The sequence below is a fragment of the Argiope bruennichi genome, chromosome 3 (genome assembly GCF_947563725.1).
Source record: "Argiope bruennichi chromosome 3, qqArgBrue1.1, whole genome shotgun sequence".
In the NCBI taxonomy this organism is placed as follows: domain Eukaryota; kingdom Metazoa; phylum Arthropoda; class Arachnida; order Araneae; family Araneidae; genus Argiope; species Argiope bruennichi.
The window spans coordinates 43,607,423-43,632,438 of record NC_079153.1 but is presented as its reverse complement, the minus strand read 5'-3'; the positions used below and the strand labels follow the sequence as shown (position 1 = coordinate 43,632,438).

The following is a 25,016-nucleotide window of genomic DNA, read 5'->3' as shown; positions in this document are numbered from 1 at the left end:
ATATTAGCTTTTGAAAAATTATCATCTTTTATGTCCCGTATTTTTAGTGATAATGAAAAGTCAAAAGTAGAAGCTGAAATAAGGTTATACCAGAGTGATATTGATATCACCAAAGAAATGCTCTACACATCTGATGAAAGTGGAAATCAAGTCAAGTGTACAATTGATAAATATTGGTCTAAAGTTTTTAATTTAAAAGATGATTTCACAAATGATTATAAGTATCCTACATTGGCTAAATTGGTCAAAGCCTGCCTTAGCTGCTTCCATGGCCCATTAGTGGAAAGTGCATTCAACTTAATGGATACACTTGTCACTGACTATAGAACCTCTCTTAAGATTGATTCCCTAGATGCAGTGCAGACTATTAAATATGATTTAATGGCTTCTAAAGAAACCTCATGTGAAAAATATGGCTAAAAAAATCCAATGACTGATCCAATTCACAAAGATCTCTTACTGAATATGAACAGAAGTTGGAAAACATATCAAGAGGACTTAAAAACATGTATTTCAGATGAGTCACCTATAAAAGTCTCCGAAAAACCTTCTACATTAGCAGAAAAGCAAACTGCTTCTACCTCTGCATGTGCAGTTCTCGAGGAAATTTCTTCAACTGTAAATGAGGAAAATAAAAGTCAACCTTCCTGCAATTATGAAGTTCACCACAAAAGAAAGACAAGCCCACAAACATCAGAAAATAAAAAAAAGCAGCAGAAATTAGATAATTTTTTTAAAAGAATTAATTCAGGTAATTTAAAATATTTGCACAAAATGTAGTAGTTTATATGTTTGAAAGTTTATGGTTATTAATTTTGCAAAAAAAGCAATTCATTGAACTTTTATAATTAGGTCATTCAATACTTCATAATTGTAATTTTTCATTTCACCCCTCCCCCCTTCTCGAAACTCCAAAATGCCGGTAGTAAGTCCGTAAAAGTTTCAGGGGATTTTTTGGGGTCCCACAAACACCCCTGCATTTAAAAAATAAATTGTAAAAAATTATTCAATTGTATTATTTTAAGTAAGTCTCTTTTTTTTTTGTTGTTGTTGTTGTCTTTCTCTATAAGATATGTGAAAAATTTTCAAAAAATTCCCCAAAGAATAACTTTTTTTCTGTGGGGCAAGACGAAATATTAAGAATTTTTACCTATATAGATATCAAAATTCTCACTTTATCGTTTTGAAAATTTGTGTATGTTGGGGGAGGGGATTTTCTTATAATAAAGATTTATGTGTGTATATGCTGGCGCTCTACAGGTCAGACCATTTAACTTAGAACTGCCAATATATACTTGAGAAGTACAATTCAGGCTGATTTTTTAAAAATTTTAATTAATTAAAAATTAAGCAAAGTTTTGGTGCTTTTCTGAAACAACTTTAGAAAATATTACAGCACAAAAATATTGTAATTACATTATCTATAAATTAAAAAATATATATCATTTCAATTATACTATTTTTTTTGTCATAGAATTTTTCTATTTTTAATTAACTTTTATAAAATATTTTAAGCGGATTTTACCATGATATAAGTCAGCTTTGAAGTGAAACTGAAATCGTTTGCATTGTTATTTATAATATTTCATATTTTTTTTTTCATTTTTTATGACCAAGATTTGAAAATTCGAATTATTTTTTCAATGTTGAGCAGGTTTTAGTATAAGTCTTGCTGTTTATAAAATTTTTAAAATTTTGTTCTGTTTAAAATTGAAGCATAATTTCATAATCAAGCAATCATGAAAACTCTTTTAAAGAATTTTTTTAAACTCCTTTTTAAACATTGCTGCTTTTTCTTATCATATAATTGGATATATAAAAATATAGACTTGAAATCAGGGAAATGTATAACACAATGAACAGAAGGTGGAAGATTTCTAAAATAATATGAATTATTAATTTATCAAATTTGTTTCAAATATTTTGCCGCGGAAGTCATTAAAAGCACAATATAAAAAATATTTAATTGGAATGTTTAGCAACCATTTACCTCGATGAATCAACTAGTCACCAAATCCTGTCAGTATAAAATCACTATATTGATATTAAAAATAACTAATGCAAGCAGATTTTTAAAGTGCATAAAACATATTGTTCTTTGTATCAACTAATCTCTACTAGTATTAAAAATGAATGTGCGTGTGTAGGGTTTGGTGTTTTGCTAGCATTGCCATTTGATATGAAAACTACTAAATTTGGCGCATATATGCCTTGGTGGGCGGCTTTCGAGCGATTTGTTTAAAATTTTAATTAATTAAAAATGAAGCTAAATTTTGTCTTTTTTTCACGAATATTCTGAAAATTCTATTGTTTAAAAATGTATTTTTAAACAATAGAATTCCTATTTAATGATACCACTTTAATAATCTTACAAACTTTTCCTGAATTTTGGCTATTTTTTAATCTAATTTCCAACAATAGATTTTGTCTTAAAATTTAAACCGTTTTCTTTGTTTCGGCAAATATTTAATCGAACGATTTCTTCCATTATTGAAAGCTAAAAAAAGGATAATTCTATTTAATGTCTATGTAGTTTATAAGATGAATAAAAAAGAAGTTACAATGCCACGGAATTTAGATTAATAACAAATTTACATTTTTAAGGGCTCTATGATGTCATGGGACTGATCTCTTTAACGAAAGCCGAAACATATAATAAATACAACATATGTAAAACGATTGAAATAATACAGTTTTAATGTTTGACAATTTATTAGAATCATGAATATAAAGCTATATCTAAAGATTTAAACGAAATTAAATATACACAATATTTGCAGCTAAATGGTTGGCCGTCGAAGGCAATTGGCGATATATATATATATATAAACAATTTACAAGCAATCTGAGAGGCATCTGATTAATTCAATAATGTTTTGCAGAAAAGAATTCCATAATAAATATAAGCACACGCATAGCAGGAAAAAATGTTAGGTATTTTTAATGATATACGTTGATCTGATTTATGAAACTCATTCTCTCTTCGATGATTTATTTAAGAGAATCATAAATAATCTTTTTATTACATGTTTATTTTTATCTTAGAAGGGATTAAAAATTTGTATAAAGAATTCGCTTTTATGTAAGCAAACGACCGACATAATGACCCCTCAACACCACAAATACTGAAGCGTAACCCTTTCTCGCACTGTTGAGCAGCGAAGTGTGTCATCAGTTGGCACATTTTGGAATCCGTCTGATGGATTATCGTTGCACACGAATGTCATTGAAACGCTCCTTGGGATGATTTTAAGAAAAACGCCCGAAGAGAAAATGGATGCTTTTGTGTGAAACTTTTAATACTCTCAGTTCTCACAAGGCTTAGATTCTACTCAACATGCAGATATTTTTTTTAAAAAATCAGGCTAAGCTTGGCTTAGAATGGGCAGCATCGAATTCAATTTATATTGTGTTTGGAATATTAAATATGATTTTCAGAAATAAAAAAATGGATAATGTTTATTAATGCAGTTCGATGACAACATTAAATATTTGGTATGTAAGCTGTAAATAACAATTATCATAATGCGCAGACAGGCACCAAAGTTAGAAGAAGCAAACAATGTTTCTTGATAACATTTCATTAGATAGGATTAAATATTTAGATTATGAAAAATTATATAAATGTAGGACAAAATGAAAAATTTAGATATGCTTTTAGATTATTTCAGCTTTTAATCTTAACTTATAAATGTAAAATTGAAAGTATTTTTGTGCCATATATAATTACGAAATTTCCTAAACCGTCCCAAGATTCGAACGAAATTTGGCACATATATTTCTAAGCATTATCTAGAAAGATTATGTGAGCTTTTAAAAAATTTATACGATTCTCTAAAGGTGGAAAATGAATGGGGTTGAAAGATTATTATAATATATATGTAATGATATTTTAAACTCTTAATTTAATCCAAATAAATTTCCAAAACTTTATCTTAATTTAGCCCATCGTAACTTCATTCTAAAATATTCTTTTATTTCGTGATCCAATTCCACTTTCGGTTTAATTAATCTCTTTGTAAAAATAATGCGCCATCAGTACTACATATCAAATGAAAGTGATACTTTTGCCCTTGTTAAAGGTCAATATATGTATTCCGTCGGCACGTGGCCGGAAATCCTATCGTAAATAAGACTAGTGATCATTTGTTTCGCCCTCTTTGCCTCTTCTTTACTTCTGTGTTTGTGTCGCGCTGCATCTGCTTGTATATGAATTGCTTTCCCGAGATGGATATTAAAGAGAGAATAAAACGGAATTAAAAATAGAAAGTCTCTTCATTGCTTGGAACCTGCATTCAGCTTCAACCAAAATAATGTTAAATATTATTTAGCCGACAGGATTCGAAACCTTTACATATATTTACTTTTTATAATTATACAAAAAAAAAAAAAAAAAAAAAAAAGGTTGATGTAATTTTTTTTTTTACTATTTAAATTGATTTATCAGTTATTATATGTATTGTATCATAAAATTCTATTGTTTTTCTAGCCTTAATTCTTTTTGAAAATTTACCTTGTGAAAATGTTTTTCTGTATTCATTGTTAAAAGGGACACCAGTGGTGAGGCTAACGGAAGAACGAGGAGTGTCTTCAGTGTATCCTCCATACTATGTTTGCAACGCTATATAAATAACTATAAAGGTACAGTCACATGGACATGGAGAGTAATATAATGCTTTCTATTCGTTGTTACTATCAAAATAGGATGATAATTAAGGACCCAATCGTCCTAAATTCATCAATACTATCTAAATTATTGCATAGTACCGAATTATGCAGAAGTCCAACTAATTTTGGTAGGAAACTAATATATTCTTTAGAAAAAGTAAAATAATTCTTTTTAAGTTGTTCCTTTGGTACTGTAAGTTATAGAACAGAGAAAGACTGCATCAGAATTGATATTCTTTGATCGAAAACTGAATTTGTATCCTATAAACATTCATAGTTATTTAAAATTCCACTGTTGAAAGCGAAGTAAATATAAGAAGAAATCAAACAAATCAAATAGGATTTAAACCTTAGAAATGACAAGATTAATTCAATGAGTCAGTAAATGCAAATGATTACAAGTCATCCGTTGCAATTTAAGATGCATCACTTGGTAAGATAAAAGTATGACAACAAAAAATGTTATTGTAATAACTTTCGAAATTCTTATTGCTGTTCCTCTTTATAATACTTCACCGGTTAAATTCCCTAGCTTTATCGATGAGTTAGTTTATCGATTCAAGATTAAGTAGATAAATCCTTCATGATTTAATATGATTCAGAAATAGTAAAAGGAAAGAAATCTTGGTTAGAATTGTTGTAATCGATGCATGAAAACTTGTTTGTGTTTAATGCATGCTAAATAGAGTGTATTATTATAATTTTAATACAAATCAAGTGAAATTTTAATTATGCTGTATAATCCTATATGTTATATAATTTCAAGTACATATAAGATAGAATTAAGGCCTGTAGAGGTTTTTAGGCTATGCAATATCCCCCCCTCCCATTTCCTTTTTATAAATTTCAAAATTAAATATAATAAATCATAACTGATACAACTTTCAAAGAACTACCGTTGAACGCCATATAAATTAAAAGGCATTGAATCGTAGTATTAATAACTAATTTTGATTATTACCAATTTAATTCTATCAAAGAAAATTTTTAAAAAGTAACCTTTAAAATTTGTTTGAAGATAATACTAGCATTTTACTACTTATAATTAAAACACTAATTAAATTTTAACATTTGTTGTTTATAAGTATCAAATACAACAATATGAAGAGTATTCATTCAGTTTATTGAATGTATTTTCACTAATGTTTTGACTAACGAAATAAATCAAAGATTTTCATTGGAATCCATTGCAACTTTAAAGGAAAATGAAATAACTTCTTTCTCTATCTTCTTCGTCATAGCTTAAATTAAGTTCAGTCACTTTTTCTTCTACTAGTTCATACACCCAGCTTTGCTTAGAACTAAAATTCTTTCATGTACAATATTTTTGATGTGTCAATTATTTTTATATAAGATATTATTATATACTAGATTCGTTAATCGTCTGAAATCTTTATCATTTGCCTTTATTTAAAATTAGAACATAATTGAACATGTTGATTGTTTAAAAACCACTGACAGCTAATTTTTCTCTATAAATTATTAATATTTGTTAGAATAGTACGAAACATTTTACTCCCAAATGTTTAAGTATGTTTTCATTCAAGCTGTTGATTTAAACTTTGTTTTAAACATGGTTAAATCATCACTTTAAAATGAATAAAATTTGTCAAAAACTTATTAAAATAAAAAAAAGAAATTTAAGACAATAATCCTAGAGTAGTTCAAAGTTTGAAAATGTCAAACTTTTTTGTTAATATCTAATTAATTAAATATTTAATTAATTTTTATATTTTGAAAAGTTAGCAGTATTCTCTCTTGTGATTTATATAATAAATGCGCAAAATTTGGTTGAATTCGGCCCAGTTGTTTAGGACGAGAAATGGAACAATCATATACATATAGTCATGATGATTTTTATTTCCATTAGAATTAATCCATCCATAATTCAGATATTAGTAGCAAACTCGAGTAACTATTAGTAGCTCGAAAGCAATCTCTACTTTTAAGCGATTCGATCCTTCATCGGCATTTGAAAGTAACACATAACTAATTGTTGCGGCCATTGTTTCGTGTAAACAAAGAACTTTATCTCTAACTAAATAAGAAGGAACTGCAATTGCAATGACAATAAAGTAAAAACGATATTTATTGTAATAAATTTTACTGATATTTTAATTGGTTTAAATTTTATTTATCTATAAGCTGTTCTGAAAAACACTTGTTATGATAAATTGAAATAAAAAGACATCTGTTAATGAGCTATCTTTAAGAGAATTAGTTTCAGCATAACGCGTATTAAAAAAATTAACTTAAAGCATAAAAATGATTAAAAAAAAGTACCAAATATTTTAAAATGCATTAAATACTCTAATGCAAAGTTTGAAATAGCTCCCTACTTATGTGCTAATCAATCATCTATGAAAAAACTGAGCTACCATGATCTGTAAGCGAATTTGTGTACATAAAAGAACGAAATTCTAAGAATTATGTACTGAAATTTAAAAGATATTTGATTATATATTTTTAAAAGATCTAGTACGTAGCCCTTGAATATCAAATATAGACTCAAAATTAAATTGTCCAAGAAACTTTCCTCTAAAGTTACATGACCCCAGGCAGTTACTTAGTATGCCTATTTAATAATCTGGCTCTGGTTACATATGCAGAAAACTTAAGGAATTCAAACGCAGCCTCTCTCAGATAACTAAATCAAAAAAAATTGTTAATTCAGGTGTAAGATATTTATCTAGTAAATAGGGAGGTTAGGATAAGATTATCTTAAAGCTTAAAACTCAAAAAGCTGCAGGCAATAATTTTTCAAACAACTCTCAAATCCGACATTTTCCTTTCTTTGTCTACGGAAGGAGGTTTTTTTTTTCTAACCCAGATTTCATGGCTGCTCTAAAAAAGCATTTGCTTGACAACTGAGTGTCCCCGGTTTTTCGGTCTACAAATAGCAAGTTAGTGACCCTGAATAAAAGAAACCGCAAACGTGACTGTTAAGTGTATTCTTTTCAAAGAAAGATCCCATAAATAGTTTTTTTTTTTTTTGAGTAACTGTTGTGTAGGGCTGAGTTTTGTTGTTTCAGTATAAGTTGATACTGATACTCATTATTTCTGATATTTTTACTTAATACACTTGTATTTGATACAAGTCGCAATCGAATCTCTTTTCTGTCAATAGCATTAAAACACTAAAATATCTAAAATTAAATAGCTTTGAAGATTGTTATATTTGCCTAAACTGCTTGTTGCCTATATCTTTAGTTGTTAATTTTAATTTTGTACTTTGCCTTTTAAAACATGATTAAAACGTAAGAATTTTTATGAAATTTAAAAAACTCTTAGTAAGAGTTTATTTTCATTTCGCTTCTTAAATATTTTGTCTACATTAGTATTTAGATTTAAAAATATAAATATTTTCTTTTAAAATGTACTTTCAAAATCGTTATATTTTCTATATATATTCATTTTCGTCGTTTAATTTTTATTTGTGTTCAATTTATATTACTAATAATAATTTAGTTACTTTTTGTTTCGAATAAAAAATTTCTAAAACGAAATGCATTTATTTATTCATAAAGAATTCTATGTCATATTTATTTAATAAATATTGCAAGGGAAGTTGAAAAATACGTCAGAAATACACTTTATTTTAGATAGCGGCGATATAATTTATTTATAGGTAGTTAAAAGGGCTGACTGGGATTGGAGGATATTAGGGAATACGATTTGGGTACTCGATATTTTGTCTAAGGTTGATGCGGTATCTCTCAACTGAAAACGAAAGAGGCCGAGGCGAATTCTTTTTGTTATCTGTTGAATCAAAGAACTGATATTTTTGTCTGTATCAGTTTAGTGTACCTGAAACTCCATACCCAGGCTAGGGAACTAGTCCTCAAAGGCATTTAGTAAATAAATGAATGAAAACATAGCTGATACTACAGTAAACTCATAATATAATAAATATATGAATTATATATTTTTTTTATCATTTTGTGAAATTTATCTTAATTGACATATTATTCTCTGATGGCTTTATTTTGATTGCCCGTATCTAATAATAATCGGTTGAATATGTTTTAGAACTATGTTATCATTGTATTATTAACGAAACGTTTATGTAACAAAAAGTCTTATACTGGCTAGTTTTAATTATATCAGTGACTACGAGTTTAAATCATCCAGTGCATACTGAATCTTATATATAAGATATTGGTAAGGTCTATAGTTTATTTTTTGAACAAATTAGGCACATCAATTAAAAACATTATTAGCCTAGTTATCAAATACATGAATTTGTAAAAAATGCGAATTTCTTCTATAATAAAATATTAGATCAACAATGTATGTTTAAATCAGAATATGAAAATAATTATTAAATAGGTTAAAAATAATTAATTATTAGTTTATTGAAACGTTTTTATTTAATTATTGTTATATTCCACTTAACAAGTCTTTTAAAATAATAATATCTAATGCTATATTTATTTGAAGTTTATTATTTCTTTCTTGTCTATCATATCAATTAAAACTTTTTATTAATAAAATGAAATCATTATTTAATAATCATGCCTAATTTTCAAACGGTTTATCACTTTCGTGATTGATTTTTTTTCATGATATATACATTGAAAAGTTATACAAAAATAAATAATTGACATGATTAAATTAAAGTAGATTGAAATATCATACCATATTAATCAGTTATTAAGAAAAGGGTCTCATAATATATATTGCTTTGGGCCACATAATCATGTATTTGTCACAGCATTCAGTTTTCATATCTTTCTTCTCATTTTTTTTAAATAATACGGATGATAAACATTCATGATCTCAAAGAAAAAACAATCATGGCCGCTTAAGGCTCTCAGTTCTCACGATATCACGAACTTGTAAACATCAGGATGTTTTTGTTTTATTCATGAAAATCACTTAACAGCGTTTAATTTTTACCAGGGGCGTTAGTAAACACTAAACCATCTAATCCTTCTGAATCGATGCCAAACTAAAGAAATGACGGACCTCTTTTTCCCGAAAGCTGTTAAAAAAAACTTATCTTGTTTCTCGTGGGATTTTCATAAGGATATGAAGCTTATGCTAGAATTTGTCTCACGTATTTAAAGGGGATTATGGAATTAATTTTTAGAAATAATTAAAAATTGATAAAGCGGTACTGATCTTCCCCAAGATTGTCACGCATCTTTCTTATAAAGATGCTCTTTCCTAGATGCTCTTTCCTCCCACATATTGTTTACCAACGGATTCTAAAACCCTCCGCACTTTTGCGCATGCGTTAGGATGGGTTTAATTCGGCAAAATAGGGGTGAGAAGAAAGAGAAATGGATGAGATGTTTACATTTAACAATAAAGTAAATTCCGGAAATGCGCACATTCTTCCTTGTGCCACCCCTTAATGAGATAGAATCGTCGAAAAATGATCGTCTCGGAATACTGAAACGAACAGTAATAATATTGAAGCACAAAATGCATCACTATGCGCAGAAGTCGGCTGGTCGGATGGATGCCCTTACAATTGCAGACTGTTTTAATGTTCGAGTATTTGCTATCTCCTTTTTTACTCCATCTTCCTGCATGATGAGGGAGTGCAGAGCAAGATAGAAGGGGAACAGAAAGAGAGTGCTATGTATGGGGTGCAAGTATATGGAAAAGTCAAAATGAAAATAAGTAACTGGTTGAGGTTCATATCATTTCATAAGTTTTAATTCTGGAGGCAATTATATAAAATTTAGAACATTGATTCTTTATATACGCTAAAATACGGCAGCATATGTATTATAAGTTCCGCTTTTATTCTAATAATTGAAAGTTAATTTAATTTAAAAAACATAAATTTTTAATAAAAATTCAGTGCACATGCATAAAAAAATATTCGCCAAGATTTAACTTTCAAATGAAATAACAAAATAACTCACAATTCTGTTATAATAATATTCAATTAAAGCCAAATAATAAAAAAATAAAATGCTTGGAATATTAAAATTGTTTAATCAGTTTTTTTTAGATTAAAAAAATTAGAGATTATTAAAAATGTTTAATATAGCTATATTACAACACACATAAATGCAAAATTTTATGGTAATAAATAAAAAATTTATATAAAATTTAGTTAAGTTCACAGTCGCCTTGAATGGAATTCAATGGAATCTTTATTGACATTTCACCTCAAATAATTAATTTTGCTTAACATTTTAAAATAATAGGCTTTTTTTCCAAAACTCTTCAATTAGGCAAAATGCATAACAAGTGATTACTTCAAATTTTAAACTTAACAGTTTTCGAATAAGTATTTGAAAATTATTTTATCGCCCAAATGATGTTAGAAATCATAGAAAACTTTCTTGGATGTGGATTCCGTATTTATTAATATGGGAAAATTATCCAAATTTCTCATTATTTCTATTATTTTCATTTCCTGGTTCATATTTATCTATTTTTCTTATTTTCAGGCGAATGAAAGATATAAAATAATGGGGAAAGGAAATAATATTGCTATGTAAATGCTTCAATAAATAATGCAAAGAAAACTGAAATTTGTTTTTTATTTGAATTTTTTTTAATAAAAATCTAAAAATAATTAGATTTTAAATTTAGAATTGTCGAAATTTTTCATATCGCGCACATTAAACTTTTAAACCGAGATTAAAATTCAAGATTTCATTTGCATTTAACATAAGCCGAACAACAATTAATGTTAATTAAAACAAATATTTCAAGGAGCCTTAAAATTATTTTAATTAAAAACAAATGATAGCCTATCTATCAATATAAATAAAACTCATTACGGTCACGTATATGCGTATGTACTTGTATATTTCAAATCTCCTCCTAAATAGCTAGGTCGTTATCTTTCAAACGTCATACACTATTCTTTAAGACAAGAGAAAGAGGACAGTCAACTTTTCAATGTTAAAAATCAATTAAATATTCATTTAATTAAAAATTAATAAAAATGCCGTTTTTTTTTTTTTTTTTTTTTTTTTTGAAGCAACTAGAGCAAATTATCTGACAAGATATATTTTAATATTACCTTAAAATTCAACATTTTGCCTTATCAGTAACACTAATTGTTACGTACAATTTTTTCTTCAATTTTTATTAATTCTTTAAAAATGGAATGTAGATAATTTTTGAATGTGGCAACAGTAATACCGATACTATTTTCAGAAATTTTTGTTTCATATCTTTTGGAATTTTTATATTATTTTAAGGTATTATTCCATAGTACCTAACTACAAGAACTCTAAGAAAGAACTGATATACCTTTCATTTTGAAGCAATGGCAAGTGATTAAGGGGCATTGGCAATCAATCAAATGGTGTGGTTTAGTAAAAGGATTGTATGTATTATAATAGTTTATACAAACTTATATTTTACATTAAAAATATTATAAATAAAAGTATTTTAACTCTGAGCCAAACTGTGTAAGTAGTAAGTAGTGTATTTAATAACAAAAAAAAAGTTAAAATAACATAAATGGATTTCTTAGTTTAAATTTAGAGTTATTATTATTTACATATTGGCATCAAAGTTACATATTTACGTATTGTCAAAGTGCGTGAACCGAAAAACAAGTTACGGCATGCCGATGTCTCAGCGCGATGAAATAATGGGTTGCTGCTTAGACTTAGCAATAATTATTACATACTAGTCGCTTTTGGCGACCAGCTATTTTACAGAATAAATAGGTTTAATTTCATATAAATCATGAACATCAATATATAACTTGATGTTCATTATTCACTCAGCAAAATAATTTTTAATATCAATTTAAAACAACAGGTAAAGTCATATTATTTTAAAATCTTTATACCTGATTTGTTTATTATGCACATTAACCATTATAATGTACATGAGATTATTGTGCCATTAAAAAGTGTCTAGGTAATCTGTTTCAAATTGCACATTGTTTTTTTTTTTGTTGCGATAATATGATTTAATTTCTTTATTTGCATAATTAACAGAATCCATCTTCGTTAGATTTCAGCAATGGAAGAAAACTATACTATCAAATATTTGATTAAACAATGAAAACTGTTTGAATTTCATTCCAACAATGAAGTCTATAGTCGGAAATAATGCAAAAGAATATTTTTAAAAATTATCAAAATTTAGGGAAAACTTGGATGACAATTGAATAGCTAGTCTTAAAAAGACAATTTTTAAACTTTAAAAAGGTATAAAAATCCATTTTGTGCAATAACATATTTGAAAGTTAAAATGAACAAAATGTCAAAATTTTGTTTAATTTTTAATTAATATTATTTTAATTATAATCTCCAAAAAATGGCTCGAAAGTGCACATTCTCAAATTCCAAAATATATTTCTGCCAAATTTTGTAGCTCTAAGCCAAATGAACTGCTCCGATGAGAGCGCTACACACACAGACACACATTTTCCTTTAGATTACTATTCCCCTTAGAGATTGTTTAATTTTGTAGATTTTGTACAAGAAACATATTTTTTTATTATAATATAAAAATGAATCTTTAGTAATTTAGCACTTTTGTTTATCCGGCAGCCCATTGTTCTAATATCTGCTCAACTATTTATAGCTTCAATTACAGTAACAATAAATATTGAGTAAAAATGAAACAGTGCTACATCATATATCTCTGTCTTCAAGTAAATTTTTCTCTCATTCTGTAAAACGTATAAAACGTATCTTCCTTAAAAAAAATATACATTTTAAAGAAAATTATTGATTTCTGAGGTAGTATGAAAGATTCTATTCAAAAAAAAATGTAATACGATTTTAGAGAAATACCGTTAATTAACAGCAACAACATTTTTTTATTTATTATGTTTCTTTCATCAAAATATTGAATTTGTTATTTAACAGGTGCCTTGATGTTTTATCATCATATGTTTATCCTTAAATTAATTTATAATCACTGCTTTGTTAAGAGTAAAAAGTGAATTTTAAATTAAAACTAATAAGAAATAAGACGAGTGAAAATAGAATAATATTTTGAAGTTTCAAAAATATAATGATACAATTATAATTCCATGATATAGTATATTGCCATGATAATGATATAATGCCATGTCTTTACTTTTCCTATTTTTGTTATTAAAATAAATCGAATCAATTGAATGAATGTATGAAATGTTAATTTTGTGTTTCCTTTATTTATGATTTTTACCTAACTTATTTTACCATTTGTAGTGAACGTGGAGTCTTAAAAGCTTTTTAAATTTTTATATCCAAAAGAAAAAGTCTTAAAATAATAATTCTTTTGAAACTAAAGATGAAATATATTTTTAATTATATATTAATAGAAATTATGTGCATTTTTTACACACACATGCAGAATAAAAAATAATGATAATTGTGTAAAATAAGAAAATACAAAGTTTTATAACTCTGTTAATTTTGATCGCAGAAGAGATGAATTTTTTTGATTAAGGTATCCGAACATGTTCAAGAGCTTTTTTTAGAAAAACATGGTGTAGACATAATTTAACCATATTTCTGGGTTTAATACTATTCAAGATTAGTAATAGAATGTCAATATTTAAAATAAATATTAATAATTTTTGAAAATTGGCTTTTAATAACATAAATTTAAGCAAATTCTTAAAAAATTTCAAATTACCAAAAACACCAAAAACTATAACTCTCATCCGAACAAAACTTATACCAAAATAAACTACATAGTTTTCTCTAGGGAATGAACTACAAGCGTATGGTTATAGTAATAAATAAAAATTTTAGAGCCAGTCGAAGATTTATCATTAAATTTTTAGTAAATTTATGATGTTATTATTCAAGCAATAGGCTGTAAATTAAAAGAAGATTCACTCAATCTGAATTCTTTTAGCTCATCCCCTAGAAAATAGTATAAAGACAAAGTCCACCAATTTTCATAGTAATATGATAATTATATTTTGAGTTATTTTATTTGGAGTGAGCAATAAATAAGTAAAAATCAGTTTTGAGAAAAATGCATTTCAGGTGTATAGTAACATTTAATAATAAATTATGTGTGTACATACTTAAAATTCACCACATTTATAGGTTATACCTTCTTCCTTCTCAGCTTTTAATTATTTCCCTTTTTTTAATCATTTTTTTCTGGAAATTTTTGCATTTGGCAATGAATGCCGCCTAGATTCATTATTATTATTATTCGGTCTTAAATAAGGTTTTATAGGACATTCAGTAATTCTATAAAACCTTCGTTAAAATGTATTACAGACATAAATGCCCGTAATATGAGGGTTCGGAGCTCAACAAGGTACAAATTTCTTTAGGTACAAATTTCCACAAAACACCGTTGAAACTCTTATTGACATTTTGTGTTTTTCAGTGCAAACATTTTTCTTACAGTGTTTTTTATCACATAGTTTCATGTATTCTAGTTTTACAACATTCAAAATATTTTGGGCGAATCCCTTTGACTTGTCGCTGTAATTTAATTTATTACACGCAGCTCTCTGACATTTGCACCAGCTGTTGGGACCAGTTGAGCATTGACCATGCATCGGTTGTTTTGCATTTGAGCAGCAATGAAAAAAGGACGCAATCACTGCTCTTTGCATTTCTTGCAAATTGTTTACATTACTATGAATTAGTAATTACCGTAGTAATTTTGTAATATGTCAATAAAAACATTAGTAATTCTGCTTTGCCACACAATTTCCAAAAGTGGCATTAGTTTAATTACTTCATTAGAAGTTTACTAAAATTAAATTTGTGTTTATACAAATTTTTAACATGTTTTTAGCCCTTTAAACTGGTACTTCTGGTTATTTAAATGTACACTCCCGGTTTACCGATCATTACGAAAATATTAACATCTTGACTTCTAACTAACGTAGAAACAAAAGTAAACTTTTTTTGAATAGCTCAAAGACTGATCTATCCAATAAAATAAATTTTTTAAAATGTCCTTTTCTTTGAGGAAATCGACCTTTTCAACGTATTCGGATACCTTAAATTTACTAAGCCAAGAATATTTTATTAAATTCCAATAGAACAGGGAGTCTAAAAATTTAGACTTTGTAATTTTTTCAGAAACAAATTCAAGCAACATAAAATATTTTTTTTAATTAAGTATGAAATTCATTATTGCCTTTTTGAAAATTTGGACTAGTCTATAATTAGACCTGCCTTAAATTGATAAATATTATTAATGCTGTATTAATAAATACACTACAATTCAATGTCCATAAACATAACTTTTATAGATATTCAAACTAGTGCTTTCTAATTTTCATTTTTGAATTTTTTAAAATTTCCCTTTCTCACGAATAGTAAGTGGATTAACAACACGATAATTTTCATTTCGTTTCAGATATCTGTAATTTTGTTTGTCATTAGCCTTCTTACATTATGAGTTTACACTACGCATTCAATTATGAAGCATCATTTCTAAGAAAAATAATCGTTTTCATCATTACAGCAACTGTTCACTTGGTCCATCTGTTCATTACCAGCCGAAAAACGCGTGTGCAGTCAACTGGAGTGATGGCATAATTTTCCTCTTTTATTTATTATGGCAAAAATGCAATAATTTTTCCAGCATTTTTCTTAATTTACTATTGAAATTTATGCTGCATATGGGTTAATCGTCAGTTGAGAGTAAGAAAAGGCTATTGAACCGAAGTTACTAATTCTTTTTTGGGAAACATATTATAATTTTCATTATCGCTTTTATTCTGATTTTTAGGTGGATGGTATTCATCATAAGATTGTATAAGATTTCATTAAGAATCTTAAATTGATTTTTATTTGGACTGCAAACTGGATATCGGTAATCAATCAACAATATCACTAGTGCAAGTCTGGTCTTCAGCCAAATGGAATGGTTACGGTCATTTGGACCCCGCTGTTAACTATTGTGGTGCTGAAGTTTGGAGAAGGGATTTCCAGCTCAGGTGTCGCCTTCGTCATACGACCATGGTTCAAAATTACCAGGTTCATCCCAAAATAGCCTTAGTGTTGATTTAAACCGGGGCGTTAATATATCTAAACTGAACAGCAAACGATCCCGCTTCTAAGGGGCCCTGCTTCAAAAGTACAATCTACTGTTGGTTCCATTCTGCGGCATAGGTAAGGGTTGACGTGGCCAGTTCACTATTACAAGGGGCTGAAAACTGTAACTAACTTTATATTCTTTCTTCTTAGTTCAAAATCTTCAGAATCTTTAAAAAAAATGGAACAAACAAAATCTGGGAGAAAATAAGGCATGCAATCGTTTGTTACAGCCTGGATTTGAAACCTGGTTTGATTAACCTTCCAGGTCAATTTTTTAATGATTCAAATTAAATTTTATACAATTAAAAGAAAAAAAACATAATTAAAGGATAATCTCATTTTTTATAAAAATAAATATGTGAAACAAATTTTCAATCAATTTTTTTAAAAATTAATTTCAACTTCTAAAATGCGCAGAAAAGGGGGAAAGAGGAATTGCGGGAAAGTTTTCTGGAAATTACGGCGACTAATTAATATTGTTTTCCAAATGGGCTCGCACCTAATTGCGCTAGAATATTAATTGACTTTTCGAATATTCTAAAATATCTATAGTATAATAAAGATTGAAATTGCAGCATCTCTAAGTATTGATTTATATCAACAAAATACATTAACAAATATTATATGAACTGATTTATGTTATGACAACAATTTATTCACATGTAAATGCAATTGAATTAATTATATTTGAAAAGCATAAACATTTTAATGGCTCCAGAAGAATTTTGCAATTTGCAAGAGCTCGTTACTTTTTGAACGAACATCTGCATTCTTTTTATATCCTTAACAAGGAACTACTTTTTGCTCGAAATCATTGTGCAAACTGTTAATATTTGCTCAGCTAGATTAACAAATGACCATTATCTCAGTCTATTGCTACAAGATAAATGTTCTCAATTAGACAATCATAGTAAATGTAAGTTTTTTAGTATTGGTAAAAGTCCTTATTATAATTCCTCTTCATTTTTTTATATAATAAAGAAGTGACTGGTTGATTACTTTTGTCGTATCTAATCTTTTTTGAAAGCATTTATAAGCCTGTTGAATAGGATTATAGTGAAAGCTGAGATAGTATTTAAAATTTTTACATACAGCAAGGTGAAAGGAAAAATAAATGTTTTATCTTTAACACAAAGCAATTTTATTTTCAGAAGACAAGGACATAACAACATTAAGCACTGGTGACATGTTTTAATAATTACTGATATTTTGTTTACGGATATATATATGGCAAGGAAAAAAAATCGTAAAATAGCAGACTTGCTTATAGAAATTAGAAAATTATAAAGATAAAAAAAATATTAAATTTTAAAACAAACTATTCAATTCTGGAGAATTTCAAAAATTGTCTAATTCTTTTGAATCAATGCACATTAAAATACTAACCAATTTAGTAAAATGTAGAATGTAGAATTTTTATCTCTGCAAAATTATTTTTTGAATTTGCATTTCACTCTTTAAAACACTTTTTGAAGCAGATAATTTTTTTTTTTTAAATTTAGAAAAAAGATTTAAGTGAATGCTTAAAGCTTTTAATATAAATATTGGACTTTTTATTTTTACAGACCAGGTACTTAAACGTTAGTTTAAAAAGCAATTCCAATAACTCTTTAAAATAAAGTTTAAGTACCTGGTTTAGTTAAGTTAAGTAAAAATATTATATACTTTAAATCGTATAAAATAAATTGGTCTTTTAATAATATAAGTTTTTATTTCCATTATAATTTTTTCTTCAATTTTTATAAATTAAAAATATTTTTTAAGATTATTTTACAATATTTTCGTCGTTTTACACACACGCGGTGACGATATTAAATGTCTTTTCGTGTGTGTGTTGAAATTATAATCATCAAGAATTAATTTATAAAGCAATATAAAATCACAGATGTCGAAACAAAAACATCATCAAGCTATGATGCTTTAACGCTTAGTAATCTCTTTTAAATGCTTTCTCCTCAAATTTTTTGCGATCTTTTATTTTTATTATGTCTTTATACAGATAAGAGCGCCTTCAATGAAAATTAATGATAAAAAAATTGTGAATATGATGCCAGAATCTACTGTCAACAGCTTTGATAATTTTAAATGTGAATTTGAACTTCCTTGTAGAGAAGGGGGAAAAAAACTAATCATCATTTATTTAAACTTTGGCAAAGTACTAATAAATCTTATAATACAAAACTGCGTTTATTATAATAAATAATTTAATACTTTCAGTTTTAGTGAATATCAAATTGTTTACAGTTTCATTAACAAATGCTGCAATATGTGTTTGTTTTGATTCATTTCTATGAATTTCTTCCTTTATAGTTAATGATGCGGAGCCTAACAACTTCATATTATTAATGCTGTTAAAAATTTGTCTTTCAGAAGTCAAAGGATAAAATAAAATATAATAAAGTTTCCATTCAAGGCATTTGCATAATGATGTTTTCTACAGAATTTTGAGTTCGAATAATGTGCACACGTTATTTACTCATAATATTGTATTGGCTAAATTGTATTGGCTTTTTGTATTCGAAAGTAAATAAATAAAAAGGTTCTTAGAGAATAGACATCAAGATATTTAGCATTTAATTAAAAAAAAAGGAGTTAAAAAGTAAGTATTCTTCTTTGTCTTCATCGCATTGTTGCATCCATTACCTGATTAGCAGCTTTCCAGCGAATACCTTTACACTTTTAATTAAATTTTCGTGTTACTAAAGATAATACTATGATGAAACTTTAATTTAATGATGAATCATAAACATGATACTAAATTAAAACACAAATTGAGATTGATTCTATATTATTTTCAAAAAAAAAAAAATACAGTACGCTTTTAGAAATTATCGAAAGCTAAACGATAAGAGTTCAAGATCAAGGACAATATACGCGTGAATGAAAAGCAAAGAGCCAGCTTTCGACACGAACACAAACTCAAAAGAATTTTTACAATTCCGTAAATATGAATGTAAATTAATGCACAGCATGTTTTGATTTTCGGATGTATTTTTTTTTTTTTTTTTGATAAAGTTTCTGTTTTAGATCTATGTAATCGAATCAAGATAGAAAATACAGACGATTTGAAATTTTAACGCAGGAAGTACCAAACGACTTCATAAAAATGAATTTTTAATTAAATTTGTGATTTAGTAGCTTCTAAAAATGAAAATTTATTAAGGAAAATTGTTAAAATATTATCAATTTAATACACAAATTAATTTTTTAAACAAATAATTCTATAAGAAAATGATTTGTTCATTAAGGAATTTTACATTCAAGGTATAATTAATACTTATGTGTTGCCAACGATAATTAGATTTGATTCTTTTAAAACTCTCAAAGATTATTTTTCTTTCTAGAAAAAAATTACATCAGCTGCTGTCAATATGAATATAGTTTGTTTTAGACTTCAGTTAAAATTCTTTATGCATCAGTAAAATCTTAAAAAAGAAGCCATATTTGGAATAATTCAAAAGATTGGAAGAAAACGATGATTTGGAAGATGGAACAGAAAATCGACTCACCCGTGTGCTGCCATTCTTTGGAGTGTTGCGATCGACAGCGGGATTCTCTCCTTTGAAGAAGGGTCGTCCCACAAACCTCATTCGCGGCTTCAGCCCCAGGCCCACTTTCGGTTCAGCGAGCCATTCGGATTAACCCTCTACTGTCTCTCGGATCCTATAATCGACAAAAGGGAAAAGGGAAGAAAAAAGGAAAATGCTTGCACACTCTCACGCAACTGATAATCGAAACTTCGAGATACCGGATCAAAGTTTTAAATAATTCCATTCAAAAATGTAATTTCGATTTTTAATGTAACTTTTCCTGTATTTAAGTGGAATTTGATAAAACAATGAAGAAATTATGCTGTCATTATTTTTTCAATGCATTAAACTTTCATAATTAATTATTCCAGGGAAAATTCAATTTTTATTTGTTTATGAAAGCGAAAATTGTAAATTCAACAGTACTCTGATTATAAAAAGCAATTATACTATTTTTTTAGGATAAGTATATAATAATATACTTAAGACTCTGTAGGGAAATACAGTACACACCAATAACCATAATGATTATTAATTAGCATATGAATGGTAAGCAACATTTTATTTTAAAAATCAAAGTAAATGAATAAATTTTAAATTATAACAACGATTCACTCCTAAGATAGAATGAATTATGAATCATAAAGCAAGAATTTTGGTTTTATTTACAGAACTGGGCGATCATTAATTCTTCAAAGATTTCTTTTGTATGTGTGCTATTTTCATTTTGCCAAGAACCATTTTTAACGGGACTGTTATTCCTTTGTAGGGTTAGTAATTTTTTTTTTTGTATCAGTTTGGTCAGCTCTGAAATCAGCTTTTTATCCTTTTTACTTTCTCGTATATGTATAGAGGAAATATTGTAATCAACGAAAAATTCAAACTCGAGATTTGACGAATTCTAAATACCAATATGCCTGTGAACACAGGAACTCAAACACGTTTTGAGCTAGACGGATCAAATTTGATACGTAGATTTACGACCAAATTTGTAGATTGTCATCAAATTTTGAACGAAATCCATTAACAGGAAGTCTGTTTAACTGGCTGTTAGAATATGACTGAACTGGATAATTGTAAAATGCAATGAGTTAGGTACATAAAATTTGCTGTACAGGCTTAAGCATCTAAAATATACATATTTATTAAATTTTGAACGAAATTTTTCAGACGGTTGACCGTTCTGTCGGTCTGTATTTTCGTATACATGTAAACGCAATAACGCAAATAAATGAAATTCAGTATGTTAACTTATGACTACAATTGTAGTTTTACGTGAAATTTTCGAATCAATCCGTCAAAATAAAGGCGCTCAAAATACAAATTCCAGCGATAGATTCAGAATAAATGCTAGATACGTACCAAAAATCTATATTTCATAACTATCGTTCACCAATGTCATGCATGGAATTCACTGCCTTACCCAGTGTTCGTAATTTTATATGGAAAGGAAGGGGATAACAAATTTATTGGAGAACACGCGAGCAAGCTTGAGACCACTCTCGCTAATTTTAACTTGATAATGTCAAAATAAATGAAATTTACATGTCATCTTACATGCAAACAGATGAACCAAGAATTACCAAATTTGGCATGTAAGCTCTTAGATAGAAATTCACACTTTAAAAAAGGCGTTTACAGAATTCGAATTAAATATTTAATTAAAAATCAGACGGAATTTTTACTTTTTCCTTCAAAAACTTTTAACTTTATAACTTTTGCACAAAAGTCCTTTTTATACCATTTTAAATATAAAGGAATATATTATTTTCTCACAATTTTTTTAATTGAATGATTTTTTAAAGTACTTTAAACTTATTTTACGATGATATTCTTCATTGTTTTAGCAATTACGTTCATACACATTCATGTTTTGATAATATTAAATATATTTTTTTTAATATCTACATTGCTATTGTTAAAATTAAAAATAAATTTAAAAAATAACAGACAGATAAATGAATCAACTTGAAAACATTATTATGCTATGATATTTAGGACTAGATTCGAATCTACATTTTTCGAAGACCTAAATTTACAAATTTCCAAAAACTATCAATTATCAAAAATGCGTTTATCCAATATATTAAATGATGTATTTATCGCACGGAAATCCGCAACTGAAATGTCGTTGCCATTTGTCTTAAAAAGTTTAAAGAACCAGTCCATAGCTAAAGAAACTCTTGAAGATGTTAAACAGTTATTTCAAGCTTCGTGAAAACAAACTGGAAAGGATTAAGTTTTGAAGATAAAAATCCAGGTCAGATATATCCTGATATCTGCATGGTTTGAAAGTTATGATTGAATGAAGAGAGGATTATATATACAAAATTCATATTATTTATCTAACGGTTCTGAAGATTTCGTTGATCCAGCATTTTTTTTAAGGTTGGGAATCGAAAGTGAACATTCTTTAAATACACAGAAAATAAATTCGATTTTGACAATTCGATCGATTTCCTGTAACGAGGCGACACCAAGTTGAGGTAAATATTTAAATTTAGTTTTTCTTTTATTACACGCTTTTGTCGAACTTGATTTGTGTTAAGTTTGAAACAAAAGATAATTTTGTAATCTATTTTTTTTTGTTTTTATTTATTTATTTGTTTTATTTTTATTTATTTATTACTCTCCCTCTGGACTACTAGAGTTCTGAAATTTTTATAATGTTCTATATTCTTTATAAAAATGAAATATTTTAATATTTGCATAATTTAATTATTAGTAAATCAATTGATTAAAAAAAAATTCAATCCCATATGAGATGTGGCTTTCGAAAGAAAAAAAGTTTCATTTCAAGATTCCATACTTTTTATAATGATATATTAAAAAATATGTTAAAAACTAAAATATAGAAAACAGTAAAAATTTTAAAAAAATATTTACATTTTATTAATATTGTTACGGAATTGATGAGTATACTAATAAGTATTATTGATGGGTATACATTAACAATTCCAATAGGCTCAGTAATGAATAACACGCTTCAGAGACGGCCTTCTCTTCAAAGGGGCCTGGGTGCAAGAAGTCATTTGGGGCCCTAATTTTTTTGTAAATCGAAAAAAAAAATACAAATCTGAGCATATATTAGTAATGTATATTTATTTTGTGCGTGATTTTTTTTTTGTTAATACATTAATTACTTCAGAAAAATTACAATTTTTTGCAATTTCTTTTTCGATGCTTAATACATCAAGAGCATTTAAGCATTCTGAACACATGCTTGACCGAAGATAATTCTTTATTAATTTTAATTTGCTGAAAGAGCGCTCAGCATTTACTGTAGTAACTGGCAACGTAAAGACTAGTTTTAACACAGTTAGTACAGTTAGAAATCACTCATTATAATTATTATTTAGTATGCATTGCAATATGTCTTGTTAACTATTTACATCTCTTTCATTCAAAATCAAATTCCGTAACAAACAAATTTCTTGGATTATGTTTTCATCTACATCTGTGTTATAAAACTTAACAAAGTTTTTGGAACATTTCTCTAATTCATATTTTTCTAAAGTTGTTATATCACTGGTTAATTTGAAATCAGAAATACTATTTGGTGTACTTTTAAACCCATCATCTATTTGTATAATAACAGTAACAGTTACAGTGTTAAAAAAATAACATCTAAATTCCTCTACCGGTTTTTGTTATAACTTCGGAACATAATTTCCATTTCCCTTTTTCGAATTCGCTTTTCAAGAAAATGTTCAAATTATGTGCTAGCACTTTTGCTTCGTCGAAAAATGTGTTAAAGTTTGTTCTTAAATTTTGGATTTCGGTTTTAATTATATTGACTAAATTGAAAGCTGAGTCAAGAACAATTGTTTCTGCTTGAAATAGTTCATTAATAGTGTTAATTTTGGAAAATATTGTAAATAATACAATTAAACATAAAATAAATGACATTTCTTGCACCTAATAAACTTTTAGCTTCGGATACCGCTGTATTATCGTTACTTACATCATTTAAACATCAATAAATTCTTCTAGGGCATTAAAAATTTGTTCAAACTGTGTATACACTGCTTTCACCTAATCTATTTTGGCTTTACAACGAGTGTCACATAATGGTTTAAGAGTAATGTTTAAATGTTTTGCAGAATTTCCCATCTTTTTCCCATTGCAGAAAATAAGCAATATAAACGTTGTAATATCCCAAAAAGTTTTTTTTACTATATATATATATATATACTGCTGGAAGCGGCATCACAAATTAATAAATTAAAGGAATGTGATAGGCAAGAAACATAAATTTCATGCGTATTTAGAGAAAGTATTCTAGATTGCACTCCTTTGTATTTCCCTTTCATGTTGCCATATGCTTGCCCTCTACAATTCCTAATATCTAAATCAAGCTCAGTAAATATTTTCAATACAGTTTTTGTTAGTCCTTCTCCTTCTTAGTCCTTCACATCAATTACTTAAATAAACCCTATAAATGACTCGTTTATAGTTAACATTTTTTTTTTTCAAATTTTACATACCTAATAATGACTGTTGTTTGTTCCTTATGGGAAATATCAGGAGTACAATCCATTTGGATACTATAGTACATGGCTGCTTTTATATCATGTTTTATTTTGTTTAGGATTTCATTTCCTAATGTAGAGATAATTTCTTTTGAACTATGTGCTAAATGATGCACAATTCTATTTTTCGAATTTATTATTTTGTTTATATGATCCGTTAGCACAGGCTCGAATTTACTTAATAATTCGACCAAACATAAAAAATTTCCATTATTAAGCTTACCTATTATTTCGCCATTTCCTCGAAGTGGAAGATTAGAAAAATAGAACCATTTAACTTGATTTGTTTTACCAATAGTTGAACGTAAATTTAGTAATTCTTTCCAAGCAATAAACGA

At 27.3% G+C, this 25,016-nt stretch overlaps 1 protein-coding gene across 1 annotated transcript in view; it reads right to left on the bottom strand.

The window, feature by feature from the left end:
* The window catches only part of LOC129963696 (protein dissatisfaction-like), a 37,503-nt gene that overhangs the window by 10,440 nt on the left and 2,047 nt on the right, over positions 1 to 25,016 (bottom strand). Inside the window, exon 2 of the mRNA XM_056078204.1 lies at positions 20,126 to 20,279. Within this exon, the coding sequence (XP_055934179.1) occupies positions 20,126 to 20,139 (14 nt within the window). The 5' untranslated portion in view covers positions 20,140 to 20,279. The remainder of the gene's footprint in view (positions 1 to 20,125; positions 20,280 to 25,016) is intronic.